Source organism: Emys orbicularis, chromosome 3 (assembly GCF_028017835.1).
Source record: "Emys orbicularis isolate rEmyOrb1 chromosome 3, rEmyOrb1.hap1, whole genome shotgun sequence".
NCBI classification, from domain to species: domain Eukaryota; kingdom Metazoa; phylum Chordata; order Testudines; family Emydidae; genus Emys; species Emys orbicularis.
The window spans coordinates 116,170,923-116,189,337 of record NC_088685.1 but is presented as its reverse complement, the minus strand read 5'-3'; the positions used below and the strand labels follow the sequence as shown (position 1 = coordinate 116,189,337).

At 39.5% G+C, this 18,415-nt stretch overlaps 2 protein-coding genes across 5 annotated transcripts in view; one reads left to right on the top strand and one right to left on the bottom strand.

Annotated features, from left to right (window-relative positions):
* LRP11 (LDL receptor related protein 11) overlaps window positions 1-8,510 on the top strand; it is a 41,604-nt gene extending 33,094 nt beyond the window's left edge. Inside the window, exons 7-9 of the mRNA XM_065402269.1 lie at window positions 1,872-1,928; window positions 5,912-6,010; window positions 6,821-8,510. Of these exons, the coding sequence (XP_065258341.1) occupies window positions 1,872-1,928; window positions 5,912-6,010; window positions 6,821-6,975 (311 nt within the window). The 3' untranslated portion in view covers window positions 6,976-8,510. The remainder of the gene's footprint in view (window positions 1-1,871; window positions 1,929-5,911; window positions 6,011-6,820) is intronic.
* Window positions 8,511-13,947: 5,437 nt separating this feature from the next.
* The window catches only part of PCMT1 (protein-L-isoaspartate (D-aspartate) O-methyltransferase), a 61,003-nt gene continuing 56,535 nt past the window's right edge, over window positions 13,948-18,415 (bottom strand). For 3 of the 4 annotated variants that reach the window (XM_065402271.1, XM_065402274.1, XM_065402273.1), the window contains one exon: window positions 13,948-14,876. Coding sequence is in view for 2 of the 4 variants with exons in the window: in XM_065402273.1 (XP_065258345.1) it covers window positions 14,864-14,876 (13 nt within the window). In the remaining 2 variants the exon portion in view is untranslated. The remainder of the gene's footprint in view (window positions 14,877-18,415) is intronic. The other variant, XM_065402272.1, reaches the window with a different exon arrangement.

The window sequence follows — 18,415 nt, the reverse complement described above, 5'->3', positions numbered from 1 at the left end:
CTAAAAACGGGAAACTGATTATAAAACCACAGAAATTGGTGTGGGAAGTCAGGAGCAGGAATAGCACTTGAAACTACTTTTAACTCACTTTTTTTAAGTGGGCAAGATTTCCAGCTGACAATGTCTTTCTTTAATTCTTGTGCTTTTACCGTTACTTTTTTATAAGTTTCAGTTAGAATTTAAACTCATTTCAGTTAAAGTTAAACATTTCCTTGTAGAATAGAATCTCACTGATCCACTAACCCAGTACTTTTAACTAAAACCATGGTAATCTCTGCCCATATCTCAGCATTGTTATAATAGCTTAAATTTCCAGACTTCATCACTCTCACAGCATATGCTACAGCACATTTACTAGTATGCTAATATAAGAGTAACATAACTGAATGATACTTATCAAAATAATTGAAAGCAAGTGCATTTTGTGATAAAGTAGTCTTGAAGCAAATAAACCTACTGTGCAAGGATCAGTAATAACAATGGGTCTGTAGGGCACTCATGTACAGTTAGCAAGGTTCTGCAGTATCTCTTCATGTCCCATGTTGGGAAGTCTGTGCTGATGAGGTACTGATAAAAATCTAAATCTCAGCACATTGGGGTTTTGGGCTTAAAAACGTCAATTATAAAAAACGATCAATTATTGCACCTGTAAGAAATACAGGCTTGGCAGACAAGTACACATTTTTGGGATGAGATGTTTCTTTAAGACACAGTGTTGCTTTTTTCTGAAGAATTTTGAATAAATCCAGTAATACTCTGACACAAAATATTTACATGAGCTGTGTGGTGTGAGCATCTCAGCCTCAAATAATTTGGGCCTAAAGTCCTAGGTAGCAAACTCAAAGCACTGAAACTTATAGTCTAATCTACCTTGTGTTTGCTAGTACTGATGTGTTTTTACTGGTTTAGTGAGAAGAATCAATTACATGATAGTCCCTTATTACAAAAAATCCCAATAGTGACCAGCCTTGTGGTGATGTCATGTAGGGGAATGATGGTAAATTTTGTTTCTGGGCTTGGTGTCCTTCCTGGCTGAAGAGAGTGCCTTGATTGCACAATAGGGTCCCTCCAGCCTTCTCTTAAAGAGAACTGGATAAATTCATGGTGGTTAAGTCCATTAATGGCTATTAGCCAGGATGGGTAAGGAATGGTGTCCCTAGCCTCTGTTTGTCAGAGGATGGAGATGGATGGCAGGAGAGAGATCACTTGATCATTGCCTGTTGGTCCACTCCCTCTGGGGCACCTGGCATTTGCCACTGTCAGTAGACAGGATATTGGGCTAGATGGACCTTTGTCTGACCCGGTACGGCCGTTCTTATGTTCTTATGTTCCAGCCACCTGATGAGTGGCACTGTTAAGCTTTCAAGGAAACTTCTTCAGTCCTCTGCTTGAAAGATTGTAGCTTCAGTGTTGGCACAGGCAGGGTTAAAGGAGTAAATCCAATCAGGGAAAGAAGGACCCAGTCTTCAGTGAGGATAAAAAAGTACTAACACTGAGGAGAGCTAAGGATAGCGCGAGTAGAAGCCATTCAGGCTTCCTCACACAGATCTACAAATGTACTTCTGTGTAATAAACAACACTCCCATTTTAGTATAGGTCCTCTCCTGAGTTGGCATGCCAAATTCTCTAGTGGTTCTCTCAGCTGGTCCACAGGTACATCATGTTTACGCCTGCGAATAACTAGATGAGGCCCACCAAGCTAATTTTACTTGTGAGCTCAATCAAATTGACAGTATGTCTCCCAGGTGTTGCAAAGGTAGTGTTTGTTTATGAACCACTGTGCCTCAAAAATATATTAAAATGAAGTCTTAATCTCAACCAATGAGACTTTCTTTGCAAAATATGATTTTTTTAAATATATTCATTAACAGGTGCAATTTCACAACAGACTGCAACGGATCCGTCATCTCAGTCCAATTCAGAGCCAGGTTTGACTTGTTTTTAAATAATTGTTTTGTATATTGTCACAAAATTATAGGCGAGGGAAGGTAAATGAAGTGGTTTAATAGATGCTATGGTTGGAAGTTGACACTAGGCAAAAATCAAACTAGAAATAAGTGCAAATTTTAATAGCAAGGGTAATTAACTATTGGAACAGCTTACATGAGGATGTGGTACATTCTCCGTCACTTTGAATCTTTACATCAAGAATGGCAGTCCTTCAGTGGTATGCGCTAGTTCAGTGGTTCTTAACCTTTACTGCAGCCTGCACCCCTTTAATTCTCAAAATACGTTCTCGCACCCCTTATCAAAAATCGTTGAAGTAGGTCAGTTCTTTAAACCTAGATATATTTTTTGTTTGTATATTACAGTAATTGTTAAAAAATGTATAATGTTAATAAATACATACGTTTGATGAAACAAAGTAGTTGTACTTACGTGCCTGTGTTTAATTTGTGTTTTCGATGATTTACCTTCTAAAAAAATCTGGCATGTTTCACACCCCCAGAAAGGGCATCTCACACCCCCAGGTGGTGCGTGCACCCCAGGTTAAGAACCACTGCTCTAGTTCCAGGGCCGGCTCCAGGCACCAGGCAACCAAGCTGGTGCTTGGGGCGGCACCTGGAGGGGGGCGGCACGGCGCGGCGCTCGGGCCGCCGGGGAGAGCGGGGCCACAGCCGGGCTCGCCGCCCTCCCCCCGGCGCTCTGGCCGCCCTCCCCCGGCTGCCGGGGGGAGAGCCGAGCCCCAGCCGGGGCTCGCCGCCCTCTCGCCGCACTGCCCCCGGCGCTCTGGCCGCCGGGGGGGGGAGCCGAGCCCCCGCCGGGGCTCACTGCCCTCCTCCCAGGGCTCCGGCCGCCCTCCCCCCCCGCGCCCTGCCCCCGGGGGGAGAGCGGAGCCCCCGCCGGGGCTCGCCGCCCCCCCCGGGCTCCGCCCCCCCCACGGGGGGGGGGGGGGGAGGCGGCCGGAGGCTTTTTTGCCTGGGGCGGCAAAAAAGCCAGAGCCGGCCCTGTCTAGTTCAACCATAAGTTATGGACTTGATGCAGAAATTATTGGGGTAAATTCTGTGGACTGTGTTATGCAGAAGGTCAGCCCTGGAAATCATAATGGCACCTGCTGATCTTAATCTATGAAGAGAAGAGATTTTCTTTGTGATAAGAGGTTGCAGGAAGCAGATTCTTACTCTTCCCTTTAAATTACAATGATCGTTAACAACACTACTGGGGACATGTCACCCTTCCCTTCTCCCCTCCACTAGTGAGCTCCCTATCAGTGATCTTGCCTCTGGGTACTAAGATATTGGATAAATGAATCTCTTTGCTACATGTGCTCAGATACTATAGTGATGGACAGCAATATAAAACTCTATGATTAAACCGATGATTAATGTGTCTGACTGGACTAACTGTGGTGTGGATTATTTAGGACCCTGTCTACACTACATGAATTACCTGTTGTTAACCATGGGCTAACTCATTGTCCCTACACTCCCTCCCCAATTGGTGTTGGAAATAGTTAGACCACAAAGTAGACAAAGCTTGTGATAAAAAAGATATTTGACACCTTGTGCAAAGAGCACACTTTCTGTAACAGGGTCATGGCTTGGCTCTGTCTACACTAGTGCCCAAAACATTTTCACTGTCATTGAGATCAAATTCTGGGGGACTGGCTGGGAACAATGGTCAAAAGGAGATAACTTTCCCTCTGTAGACACCCTCTGAATTGTGTAATTCACACACCTTCTCCTCAAGAGACCAAACACATCACTTCTGCATTGCAGCTAAGTTGCTGTCCTAAAGCTGCTTTCCAGTGTGGTGCTCACAATTGGCTGCCTATTGTGGTGCTATTACATTTGTGAGGTAGTGTCATAAAAGTTTGCTTGCAGCTAAGCAAATTGGAATGGCAAGCTGGCTGTGAGCAGCAACAGCAGCTCTAGCAATCACAGTCTATGTAGGAGGCCTGAGTTTAGGAATGCCCCCAAGACTTTCACTTCCCAGGATTCTGGGTGTATAAGTCACCGTAAAAACTTTGCATTCCTCAGGTTTAGTGTCTCTCACTGTGTCCCAACTGGCCTATGCCAACTGCCTTGCTGCACTGTTTGGTGAGGGAATTACAACCCTTGATTGAATCCCCAAGCCATTACTTTACTATGCTTCTGAGGCACACAACAGCAGGAACCACAACTTAAATTTATAACCAATTTATCTTATATAAAAGCACACTGTATTGGGCACACGCTAAAAAATAAGGTGAGAGTCATAAAGTACAAATGTTAACTGCAGACAGGCTTTAGACTAATAGTACTAAATGTACAGCTAGACAAGCAATAAGCTGAAGTACACATTATGTCACATCAGGAAAAAAATCCTTGCTCCTAAGTTATCTCAGCAAAACTGTCACCCAGCTTGTTAGCTCAGGGTCATACGTCCATGCAGGACTCGGGGGAATGCATTTCAAGACCCAGGAAGAGACTGTGCTAGGGTGAATGATTTGTTTCAAAGGAAAACCAGATTCCTTTGTTCTTCAAAAATCTACACACACACTTTGTATGAAAGCACTACAGTTGCCCATTGTATCTTGTTCAAAAACCTGTTTGGAGTTGCCTTGTCTTTTTTTCCAGCCCACAACAGATATGGACACTAAGCAGTATTAGCTTTGATTGGCTTTGCCCGGCCTATATTAATAGCCATTTTCTTAATGATCCTACATGTTTTGTGATGGGTCTGTGTTGTTCCCCAAAATTTGTTCCCCCAAATTCTCCCACTTTTGTCCATACACATACAGCCATGTTTGCTAGATGAACCTCTATAAGCTGTTGGTGCTAAAACTTGCATTGTCTTGGCATGATAGAAATTTGAAAATATTCATCCTTTAGATCGAAAGTGAGGATGTTGATGGATCTAGGCTACATCTACACTATGGAGTCTATATCAGCCTAGCTATGGCAGCATAGCCCTCTAGTGTAGATACAGCCTACACTAACAGAAGTTTTTCTGCTGCTGTAGGAACACTATCTCCCCAAATGATATTCTCTATGCCAACTGAAGCACTTTTCTGTTGACATAGTTGCATCTACGTGGGGGTTTTGTCGGCATAGCTTGTGGTTTTTTTCACACCCCTGACTGACATAGCTATGCCAGTATAAGTTGTAAGTGTAGACCAAACTGCAGCCTGTCACTTTCATTAAGTCACCCTGCTACTGCATCACAGATTACATAAAATTGCAAAGCCGTGAGAGGAGACTATGGGCTGAATTCTGTAGAACCTGTGCAAGCAAATCTGCTATTAGGAATAGGCCAACCACCTCAACTTTAACAGTTCCTTAACAGCAATAAAACATGTGCTTTCTTTTCCCTTTACAGTCTAGAAAGAACAGTTTTATAGCAGCTCTTCTACATTAAGTTGAAGAGCCCAAATCCACCCTCCTTAGAATACCTTTCCCACATATTTATAACCTCCTGAAAGTATTTAGATATAGTACTATAAGATTTGGATGTTGGAGATTGAGATGGGTCAGAGTTAAGGGTGTTTGTGGGACCTAACTGAATTTCCTGACTTACAAAACTTGATTTTTTTCAAAACTTTAACCAGAATTAGAAATGTCCTGGTTTTCAAGTATTTATAGCTCTCTTCTGTGGTGTTTTAACTGATATTTGGTTACATCCCTAACCACGTCTTAGTGAATTTTTTTGTTTGGAACGTATATCTATCTCCTAGCCAGTACATAGTGAAATTACCGATGCATGGCTGAAGTTCGTTGTAGTTGGTGCATGATGTAGGGGGATTTTTCTTTGTAACTTAAGTTTTAAAAAAAATATTTCAAAACATATACGGATCAGCAGCTCTTAACCTGGAGTATGGTAAATTTATCCACTTGCACCTTGAGTAGATTGTCACATGACTCAGAGACAAATCTATTTCCTCAGTCACTGAATTGTAATATTGATCTCTCTCTTGCTTGATTTTATGCAGCTAATAGTTCCTCAGGGAAAAGGACAGATAAGAACGAAAATGGCATTGTTGTGTCAAAAAGTGATCAGGATGCAGGGGGGCATCCAGTCCCAGAAACAGGTAAGACTGATATATATTTTAATCTACAGATTTTCTCTTGTTATTTCTGATCTTTAAAATCAGATCATCATCAGCTCAGCTCCAGCGGATCAAAGCAAGTTCGATATAACGCGGTTTCACCTATATAGGGGGATATGATAGAGGTATATAAAATCATGAGTGATGTGGAGAAAAAGGATAAGGAAAAGTTATTTACTTATTCCCATAATACAAGAACTAGGGGTCACCAAATGAAATTAATAGGCAGCAGATTTAAAACAAATACAAGGAAGTTCTTCTTCACGCAGCGCACAGTCAACTTGTGGAACTCCTTACCTGAGGAGGTTGTGAAGGCTAGGACTATAACAGCGTTTAAAAGAGAACTGGATAAATTCATGGTGGTTAAGTCCATTAATGGCTATTAGCCAGGATGGGTAAGGAATGGTGTCCCGAGCCTCTGTTTGCCAGAGGATGGAGATGGATGGCAGGAGAGAGATCACTTGATCATTGCCTGTTAGGTCCACTCCCTCTGGGGCACCTGGCATTGGCCACTGTCGGTAGACAGGATACTGGGCTAGATGGACCTTTGGTCTGACTTGGTACGGCAGTTCTTATGTTCTTATAACGCAGTAAGGTTTTTTGGCTCCCGAGGACAGCGTTATATCGGGGTAGAGGTGTATGTCATAGTTTCCCAATGTAAGGTGCACAAGATAGTTCTGCATTACTTCAACCAGGCTGGGTGCTATTGCTTAAAAAATGCAAGAGAACTGTAATTCTTCCCCGCCCCATTTTTGGTATGTTAAAGTGTAAACTTTCTTAACCTCTCTTTAGGTGCTGTGCTACCCCTGGCTTTAGGCTTGGCCATCACTGCTTTGCTGCTGCTTATGGTTGCCTGTCGGCTGCGTTTGGTGAGACAGAAACTTAAAAAAGCTCGCCCCATTACATCTGAGGAGTCTGACTACCTCATAAATGGGATGTATCTATAAAGATGGGATTTAGGTTACTTGTTTTCTCCACTTCGCAGTTTTCCATAAGCCTCTGCCTCCAGCAAATGACTCTCTTTAATAAGACTTCAAGCTTTAAAAAAAAAACCTTCTAGAAATATCTCTTTAAAGTCTGCAAGGTGAGAAACCTGTTTGCCCCCTTTGGTTATATAGTAGGATTTTTCTATTAATTACCAAGTCCAATTAGTAATTTGGATTAAATCCTGCTGTGGTTTAAAAAAAAAATCAATGCAGGCTATGCCTGAAAATAACCATGTTTTTATCGTATGCAGAAAATGCTGCAGGTTGGAGAGGCCACCACTTGATGGCAGAGTATCTTAGTCTTACACCTCATTTACTCCCATCCAGGAACACAGCTGGACATAGTTGTGTTTCATGTCTGACAGTAGCCCAGGATTAGAGTAATTGGGATACAGCGAATCAGGACGGAGATACACTGACAGAACTGTGTAGGAAAGCAGCTACAGTGTCAGTCAACACCTTGCCTTGCTCCTCACTGGTGTCAGAAGAGTTGCCCTCTAAAATATACACATTGTTGTTCAGCATGTTAATTTACCATCTGAGGAAGATTTGCGCACCTGTTAAAAAAGCAGCTTATGCACTGGAAATATTTTTGTCAGAGGTTTTTGTCTTTGTTAATTAATAGCAATCTGTATCTAAGCAAAGTGCCACCTTTTGAATTGCAGTTTTGATTTTTAAAAAGTATTCCCCATTCTGCATAGCTTAAATCCTTTTACAGCTAGGACTCAAAAATGCAAACACGTAACATTCCAATGAAAAATATCAGCACGTTTGGACCTACTCAGTGCCAACAGCACATGTGTGAGATCATGGGACTGTCCCCAACTGTCCCCTCTCCCAAAGCTCATAGCTTGTTCACCTTTTCCATCCCTAACCCAACACACAGAATTTCTAAAGAGATAAATGCAATGACTTTGGTTTGTGCTTTAGCCTGGCCATACCTTTGTTAGAGAGGACAGGATTTGTTCTATTCAGTGTTGTCGGTAATAAGTGAAGTTAGTTCCAGCCAGTCTAACACAATTAGTGCTACTGCGGCTTCTACTTCAGTGGGCTTGATACTCAGGACTAAACTTTCCATATACAGATGAGACGTTCCTGCTTCTGGAGAAATTTAAGAATCTTGTCAATTGAACCCTTAGCTCCCAGCAAAGCTTTAGTGGCTATCCCAATAAAAATTTCCTAGAACTAGAGCAAGTAATTGATGTGTGAATGAATTTAAAATGTGCTAACAGTAAAATGTGTTCAATACATGTTAAATATATACTGTGCTGCTTATCCTGTTTGTCTGAATGTGCAAGGGTGTCACATCCATTAAGTGTCCCAGTAAAAAAATCAAGACAGATGAGGTATGCATCTTTTTGTATGTCGTCCTTTGTACTTCAAGGAATTAAAGTCAATTTGAATATTGCTGTGGTATACAAATCACTAATCAAAAAGCCCATGATGTTCAAGTCTTGATTACCTTTATGAAAAATAATAGCGATAATAAACCTATTTTATTCTTAAATTTTTGCATTGTGTTCATTAGCAGTTAAAGTTTAAATTCTCATGTTAACATTGTCCTCACCAGACAGCTTGCATTTTCTGGAGGGAAGGAGAGATCAAACCATCATGTCAGTAGTCTGTTTCCCCCTTCCTAAACAGCATTAAAAGGGCCTGAAGTCTTTATTTCCCCAGAGTGGATTAATTTCAATCAAAGCAATTTAAATAATTGATTTTAATCATATTTTGCATTTATACATGTTAATTATTTTCCTGAACAAAGGTTGATTTTTATCAGTAAGCAAGCATTAAGCCATGTTGATTTGCAACCTTATATAGTATTTACATTAAATTTGGTGCTTCTTTTTCCTAACCAGAAGGATGCATTATATCAATACACATTTAAACAATTTTATAGCTTAATTTATTCAAATTAATTTTTACATTTGTATTATGTTAGGAAAGGGTGAATCATGCATTCCTTATTTACTAGATGATTGATTTTTTTGTGTGATTTGTGTCAAACTCTATTTGGATGGAACAGAGACCTTTTGAACTTTTCCAAAACACACACACACAAACACAGTGTTAGCCACCACAGAACAACAAATGATTAGGGAACTCATGTGGGAGACCCAACTTCAAGTCACTACTCGGAATTAGGCAGAGTAGAGGGCTTAAACCTGGGTCTGTTACAGCCCAGGCAAATAACTGCACCAGCAGGCTACCGTCACACTCTATCTTAATCTCTCCTGCTGAAGCTGTTCCACTTTGTATAACTAATTAAATGGCCTATAGAAAGTCTCTTTTCCAATGACTAATTGTTGGGGCACTCACCTGAGATGTTAAAGTTCCTACTCATTAAAATATTTAATTTATATGAAGTGGAACAGCTCCAACAGTAAAGACCCCAGAATAATAATAATGCTTCCTATCTCACAGGGGTGTTGTGAAGTGTGTTGAAATTACCAATGAAAAGTACTTTATAAGAAATATGACAGGTTTCAGAGTAGCAGCCGTGTTAGTCTGTATCCGCAAAAAGAACAGGAGTACTTGTGGCACCTTAGAGACTAACAAATTTATTAGAGCATAAGCTTTCGTGGGCTACAGCCCACTTCTTCGGCATAAGCTTTCGTGGGCTACAACCCACTTCTTCGGAGCATCCGAAGAAGTGGGCTGTAGCCCACGAAAGCTTATGCTCTAATAAATTTGTTAGTCTCTAAGGTGCCACAAGTACTCCTGTTCTTTTTATAAGAAATAGGTCATGTTATGCTTTTTTTGTAACTTAACCACAAAAGTCAATGTTTTTGTTTTGTTTTTATATATAGTTTTCTGGCAATGAGGGTGGTGTAGAGCTGGGGAGTGGGGGAGGAAAAATGCTGTGTTAACCTGCATGTCAAGGTCACATGGTGCTTTGGATGGGTCCCTCTTGGGTTGGATATTTTTCAGATCAAAATAAATTGAAAGGAACTATAAAAGATGCATACATATCAAAAGCTAAGCAAGAGATCTTAGTACCATAACTTAGTACCTTGTCAACAAACATGTGGACAAGGGGGATCCAGTGGACATAGTGTACTTAGATTTCCAGAAAGCCTTTGACAAGGTCCCTCACCAAAGGCTCTTACGTAAATTAAGTTGTTATCGTATAAGAGGGATGATCCTTTCATGGATTGAGAACTGGTTAGAAGACAGGGAATAAATGGTAAATTTTCAGAATGGAGAGGGGTAACTAGTGGTGTTCCCCAAGGGTCAGTCCTAGGACCAATCCTATTCAACTTATTCATAAATGATCTGGAGAAAGGGGTAAATAGTGAAGTGGCAAAGTTTGCAGATGATACTAAACTGCTCAAGATAGTTAGGACCAAAGCAGACTGTGAAGAACTTCAAAAAGATTTCACAAAACTAAGTGATTGGGCAACAAAATGCAAATGAAATTTAATGTGGATAAATGTAAAGTAATGCACAGTGGAAAAAAATAACCCCAACTATACATACAATATGATGGGGGCTAATTTAGCTACACCTAATCAGGAAAGAGATCTTGGAGTCATCGTGGATAGTTCTCTGAAGACGTCCACGCAGTGTGCAGCAGCAGTCAAAAAAGCAAACAGGATGTTAGGAATCATTCAAAAAGGGACAGAGAATAAGACGGAGAATATCTTATTGCCCTTATATAATCCATGGTATGCCCACTTCTTGAATACTGCATACAGATGTGGTCTCCTCATCTCAAAAAAGATATACGGGCATTAGGAAAAAGTTCAGAAAAGGGCAACTAAAATGATTAGGGGTTTGGAACAGGTCCCATACAAGGAGCAATTAAAGAGGCTAGGTCTTTTCAGCTTGGAAAAGAGGAGACTAAGGGGGGATATGATAGAGGTATATAAAATCATGAGTGGTGTGGAGAAAGTGAATAAGGAAAAGTTATTTATTGGTCCCATAAGAACTATGGGCCACCAAATGAAATTAATGGGCAGCAGGTTTAAAACAAGTAGAAGGAAGTTCTTCTTCACACAGAGCAGTCAACCTGTGGAACTCCTTGCCTGAGGAGGTTGTGAAGGCTAGGACTATAACAGGGTTTAAAAGAGAACTAGATAAATTTATGGAGGTTAAGTCCATTAATGGCTATTAGCCAGGATGGGTAAGGAATGGTGTCCCTAGCCTCTGTTTGCCAGAGGGTGGAGATGGATGGCAGGAGAGAGATCACTTGATCATTACCTGTTAGGTTCACTTCATCTGGGGCACCTGGCATTGGCCACGGTCGGTAGACAGGATACTGGGCTGTATGGACCTTTGGTCTGACCCAGTATGGCCATTCTTATGTCCTTTCTCTCACCCCAGGCTCCACTACTTCAGAGTATGTTTCTCTCACTCCTGCTGTCATGTCTGAATTAAGTTGGGACTGTTACCTTTATTTGTTCTGTAAAGCTCACACTTTTCAACACTAAGAAACAATATGGAAGACCACCCTAGAACACACTAATGTATAAAAGGGAGCCAAAATATCCTTGAAACCACAGATCCAAACAGTGTTTTAAGAAGTGCACATCCTATTTCTTAAATTACTCTCTACTACCTATGGTGTAAACAACAGAGGTCTTGAGCATGCCAGCAAGTACAATCAGAGTATTTCAGTTGAGAAATGATGGTAGGTACTCTACTTTAATGCCAAGGTTTTTGCTCCTCTTGGCAGCAATGATATTGCTAGCTCAGTTTTTTCCTGTTTAATCTTCAAGATAACTCTCCTAATGGCACTGATGTTCAACTGAATCCCACAACAAAATTGGGCCCAGTCTACAAGCCCTAATTCTGAACTGACTGACGTGTGAATCACAATCAACACCAATCAGTACAAGGAATTAACACAATATAAAGCTGATGTGAAATCATGATCAGGCTTAATATCTCAAGTATCTGGGTACAACCAAATCAGGTCAGTAATTAAGTGAAGCCAAAAGCAAATTCACACATTTCTGGTCATGTCCTAAATGAAGACCTATATAATATGTATGTGGCCTTTATATTTCTTTGTGGACACAAGAATGATCAGAATGTGACAGTGAGACTTGATGCATAACTCTTTGAAGAGAAAATAAAAAAAAATACTCATATGGGTTCCTCTCACTTTTAATTTTATTTGACAAAGTAGCAATTCAGATACCGCATTTATTCAAGCTCTTCAAATCCTCTGTATTTCAACGTCTCTTCTCCAAGAAGCCTTAAGACCAAAACCATTGCTTCATTCACCATGGAGGAATCTCAACTTTCAGACTCTCTCATTGTTACCCCTAGATTCAGATGACAGTAATATGGCAAGCATCACCCCTTCCTGTGGAACAGGCATATTAACCCCCAACAGCCTTAGTCCCAGAAGTCTTATAGCTCCTGCAATGTGGGTCTTTTACACAGAAAATTTTGGATCATGTCTACCACCTCATCCAACATAGGCTAGCTTGTTACACTTTGTCTAGAGCAGTGGTTCCCAAACTTGTTCCGCCGCTTGTGCAGGGAAAGCCCCTGGTGGGCCGGGCCGGTTTGTTTACCTGCCGCGTCCGCAGGTTCGGCCGATCGCGGCTCCCAGTGGCCGCGGTTTGCTGCTCCAGGCCAATGGGAGCTGCTGGAAGTGGTGGCCAGTACGTCCCTCGGCCTGCGCCGCTTCCAAACCGGCCCAGCCCGCCAGAGGCTTTCCCTGCACAAGCGGCGGAACAAGTTTGGGAACCACTGGTCTAGAGAGAAGAATTTGGATACATTTGCGTTCTTATTCTTAATTTAGCTGATTAAATTAGTGAGAAGAGGCAAAGTTAAGAACTCAGTAAATTAGAATGACAGTGACCAAAAGGCTAAAAATTAGGATTAAGATGGTGTTATCTGTTGAGATATTTTATCCTGCTGCATGCATCATTTCAGATATTTCACTTCAATACTAAGAATATATTCACAGTTGATTGTCGATTAGCACAAATTTGACATCAGATGCAAACCCATTTTTCTTCATTGTATTTTCTAGAACAAGCACTAAGTAATCAAGTGACTTTCTTAATTTGAAATTAGTCTCCTTTACAGGATTAATGTTGTGTATGTGCTCCCAAGCTTCAATTGAAAGATCAGGGGAAGGTGGTATATTAGCCTCCTAAATGTCTAAATTAATGATATGACAAATATATTTTACACAGGAATAGGAGGGACTGACCTTCACATGAAGGTAATTTACTTGTTCTTTCACATTTCAGAGGCCTTTCAATAATACCCTTCATACTTTCAATGATTAAGTCTATCTCAGAAAATATGTCTGTTCTAACAAAATCAGGCTGGTAATTGGTAATTAAATGGTAATTAATGGAGATATCCCATCTCCTAGAACTGGAAGGGACCTTGAAAGGTCATCAAGTCCAGCCCCCTGCCTTCACTAGCAGGACCAAGGCTGAATATTTTTCAAAAAGAAACAGTGGCCTCTTTGAACCAAATCATGCAGGTTCTTATTCATCTAGCTCTGCTTCTTTGTAATAAAAAAGGCAAAGAGCATAACATTTATTTTACCACTCAAATGCTAGTGCTCAGGAGTTGCAGGAAGAACACATACACCCCCCCTAAAGCAATCCAAGAGCTATACAGTTTTTAAAGTGCTTTTGGTTTTCCTGATGTCATTAACTGCAGCAAACACAGAACATAAAACCTGGGTCTTGAGACTGTTAAAAAAAAAAAAAAAGCCTTTAAATTACTCTTTTAAATGGATATTTGTAGTGTTTATACACACACACACACACACACACACACACACACCCCTATATATTTATTTGGTCAGGGTTTTGGGATCCATCAGTTCTTCGGTATTTATCAGCTTTTTTTCCCTCTTCTATAAAAATTGAAGTTCCCCTAAAACATTAATCCAAATTTTTTCCATCACTACCTGTAGTTGGAAGAAAAAAGTAGGTAATACTGCAGAGATTTTATGTCAAAAGCAGCTAATTTTTAAACAATATGGATGTTAATTTTATTGGAGTACAGTGTTCTGCATTTCAAGCAGTTATATTTAACATACTGATCCTGATCTCCCATACAAGAAGCACACAAAACCCTTTTTGCTTTTAACTTTATTTGGCAAAGCAGCACTGCATAAACTGTTCAGTGATTAGGACATAGCTTACACAGCATTTGTTATGTTAAATTCATATATATATCAGCAGTGAGCTACAAAACAATACTGAGCTACAAGTTTCCTCTAATTTTTTGACAAGGAAGGAAAAAACTATGTCAGTTATGTCCAACCTGAACCATAGAGTTTATAACAAGAGCTGTCACCTCTGATGTCCTGAAGTTTAATATATATACAAATGCCCACTTTTAAGGTAATAACGCAGCTGATGGCATCTATTACATGCTAGTCTATGACACCGTGTCACAAGCTTTAAAAAGGAAGTTCATCTCATTTTCTTAGTAACATTTAGCAGACATCTGAACATAGAGAACCTGCCATTGTGTATGTAGTGTTATAAGGTGCACAGAAGCAATTTTACCAGGGAACAATGGAGCTGAAATAAAGTGTTCCAAAAGTATCAGCCATCAAAATTAAAGAGTTCACAAACTGTAGGTCTGCATTTTTGCAAAAATTCATTTCTTTAACCAGGTGAAAGTAAAAAAGGCATGTTAAGAAGAAACAGCCCAAATTTAAACTTTCCATCAACTCTTTGCTAGATTTGCCTTAAGCCTCTAAAAAAATGAAATAAAAACACCACGCTTTTCCATGCTGATAACAGTATAACAAAATCCAAAACAAGCTGCAATGCTGTTGGTTTTCAAAAAGCTTTTAGAACTGGAGATGGGCAGTCCACTGTAACACTATGTTTGGGTCAAGATGATGTAGCTTTTACAATTCATCCCTGCAGAAAGAAAATAAACGCAGTTATATTCTTCTCCCAAAGGAGTTCAGTCTTGCAATTTTGATATTTAATCAATGAATATGCCGCAGTGCTCAAATACAGCAGCAAAACTTCAGAAAACTCTTCAAGCATTTAAGCCACAAGGAAAATCAACAGCAATCCAATAGCACCTCATACTACTAAGTGAAATACGGATCTACTGTGCAATATGGGTCCCTATTCCTTCTCTTTAAAGTATATCATTTGCTTCCACGAACAAGTCAATTAAAATATCAACAGCTTAAAAAAAAAAAAATACATGACTACCTGTTGTCTGAAGAAGTGACTGTCTTACACATTGGGGAATTTACTGGAGAGAGATTTGTTTGAAATTATGGTCCAATTATTCTCGTTACCTGCACAAAAGGCTGCAAAATGTGAAACCCGAGTTCAAAGTTAAACTTTAGTTGCAGTGTCTGGTCAGTGATGAAGAAGTGGAGAGAATCTGGCACTATCTATATGTTATGCCTGTTTATGTCACAGAGCAACTTTATCAGCTCCTGAAGAAATTACTCAGGCCAGGGCTACATGCATGCCTTCAGCTACTGAGCGTGCGATTAAAACCAGAGAGGAATAAAGACTCAGACTAAAGTAAAAGACAAAGTAATAGCCCAACACCTGTCAGGAATGGTGTAGATCAGTGTTTTTCAACCACTGTTCCGCGGCACACTAGTGTGCCGCGAGATGTTGCCTGGTGTGCCGTGGGAAAAAAATATTAAACCATGCTTGAATGTCGGAACTGGTTACTAAAATTTTTGAATCCCACCACTGATGTTAAGGACTATAAATAGCTCAGAATATCAGCTTTGTGTTCAGCCAAACAGGCCCAGGTTGCGCACTGAATAAAGTATTTTATAATTTTTCATATTTCTGTTTACTTACTATTTCATAATAAAGTAATTATAAAATACTTTCTTTGTGTTTATTTGATTCCTATTCAAGAGAATTACTTTATATATAGTCAATATAGGCACAGAGTTAAATTTTTTAACATTTTCTAATGGTGGTGTGCCTCGTGATTTTTTTCATGAAACAAGTGTGCCTTTGCCCAAAAAAAGGTTGAAAAACACTGGTGTAGATAATACTTAGTCCTGCCGTGAGTGCAGGGGACTGGACTAGATGACCTCTCGAGGTCCCTTTCAGTACTATGATTCTATGAAAAGGAAGTAACAAAATAGTTTCTCTAATCATGTTTTGATCACTAGGATGACCCCAGAACATCAAGGTTTCTATTATTAATGTAGGTTTAAACAGTGAAATACAGAACCCATATTCCAACTGTGAAACTAGAATACATTAGTGACTGAATTCTATACCCCAAAAATTCTTTTTTTTTAAAGCATTAGTTTTAAATCCAGTATTTTCCTACTAGTCAAAGTTGATAGTTATGAACAATTCCATCATCATGAGGAAGTTCAATTACTGTAACAGAGAAGTAAGTTTGCCTTTACCTTCAGAGAATAAATGCTCCATATAATGGTAAAACATTTGCCCCAGTTATGAGTAGTCTACCTCATTAATATTAGAAAAGGCACAAGTAGTTTTTATTAAGAGCAACTTCACTAATGAGATTCTTGGAAGAATACAATAGTATTTCAATCAATCTACTAATGCAAGCCAGCCCACAAAATATATGGCTACATGCATACAAGCAAAAGAGTGTTCAAATCCCAAAGAGGATGCATTTGGAGTCATAGCATGGAATGACAGCATACACAACTTCTTAAAGTCAACTGAAAGGCTTTTACCTAGCAAGACTAGAATTTAAAGTTTGAGTTTTCTCCTGAAGTTATTAATTCCTAAAGCAGTCAGGCAGCTTCAATCCTTAAGGTAATTGGATGCTTAGTTTTGGGTCTCAGAGGAACATTTTAAGTGCAATGCAGATGGATTTAGTGGTGCAATTATAGACAATGTTGATCTGGCTAGATTCTGCTATTTCGTTTAATATTTACAACAGAAAAAAAGTAAAGATAATTCTAGCATTCTGGCAAAGCTTCCTGTGCCTAGTTGTTGATGGGATTTCAACACTGAAAGATCTGCAATATCAAGGCACAAAGGCAATATTACAACATATTAAGCCTGACATTAACTGTGGCAAGAAGAATTTTTTTTTTAATTAAAAAAAGAAAAAAAAATGTTCTGTCTTCAAACACTGACAGTGGCAGACAATTTCCCACCCCCACCAATGTAATTTGGCACGATTTTGTCTATTATTAATGCATTGAGCATATTTAATTTGAAGTTATTTTGCTTAGCAATACTAATGTGTTCTTAGTACTCAAATTCATGGCAAATGGAATACTGCGGTATAAGTAATTTGCCATTTTATTTTAGTTTTGTGCTATGTTAAGCACATCCTGAAAAAAGGTTAATGTAACTTCCTGTAAATACAAGTACATTTTAGCATGAAAATACCCTTTAAAATTAGTACTATTATTCATATCTCTGCATATTAAAATCTATATTAATTGAATAAAGTGAAGCAGCTGGTATCTACAGAGTTTTATTTGATCTTCAGTGTCCAAATCAAAGAATGTTCATGCCAGTTCATAGTAAGACATGATATATTTTATGCATTTGAATTGTGCTAGCTATTTTCCAATATTACAAGAAGTTGATAAGTAGGCTATATAATGTGCTGTTCAATTAAGTATTTCAAAAATTATAAAACTAAGGCCTGTTTAATCAGGTAACAATTCACTAGTTCTGAACTAGTAAACTTCCATTTAAAGTAAACTTAAACCTGTGGACTTAACTGCACATAATCAAAACAGCATTAGTTGGTCTAAACTTCAAGTGTAAAAGGACTTTGTAGAGTATCAGGTTTCAACTGAAGTTCTGAAACTGCAGAACTAATTCTTTAGTATACCCTCCTGAACAGTGCCAGATTGGTCCTGCAACAGAACTTTTTTTTGAGTCTTTTTATGTCTAGTTTTTATCCCTGCAGGGAAGGAGATTTTTCCCAACTTTCCTTGATAAACTATTCTATAGTCTTCTAGATCTGTTAGAAAGGGAAATTTAAGTGAATCAGAGAGACCTTTCTCTTCCCTACACATTACTGCGGACTATGAAAGCCTTGTACAGTGCTGATAAATCCTCTCCATCTTTGGCATTTACACGTCTCCCAATCTCCCCCACTAGTTACTGCTTAGCCAAGCTATACATATTTAGTTTTTGTCTTTAAAACAGTCTCCTCCTTCAGCCCCTGGGTACTGGCAGTGTTGGCCTAAGTGCTGGAATTTTTGAGGAGACTGGAAAACCAGCACATACTGAAACCAGTTCTGCCAATCCCCAAGCATTCAAAAGTCCTGAGCAGGACCTCAAAAAGTAGTAAATGATATTGGCTAAAAATCCGGAGATTTTAAAATAAGTTTTGGTTTCTTCTGGCTTGCCTTTTTAGTGTTGGCGTATTTATGGTTCATGTTTTCAAGTTTTTGTCTGCATCCGTAAGGGCCAAAAACTTTTTTTTTAAATGAAAACAGAGATTATCAGGAAATAAC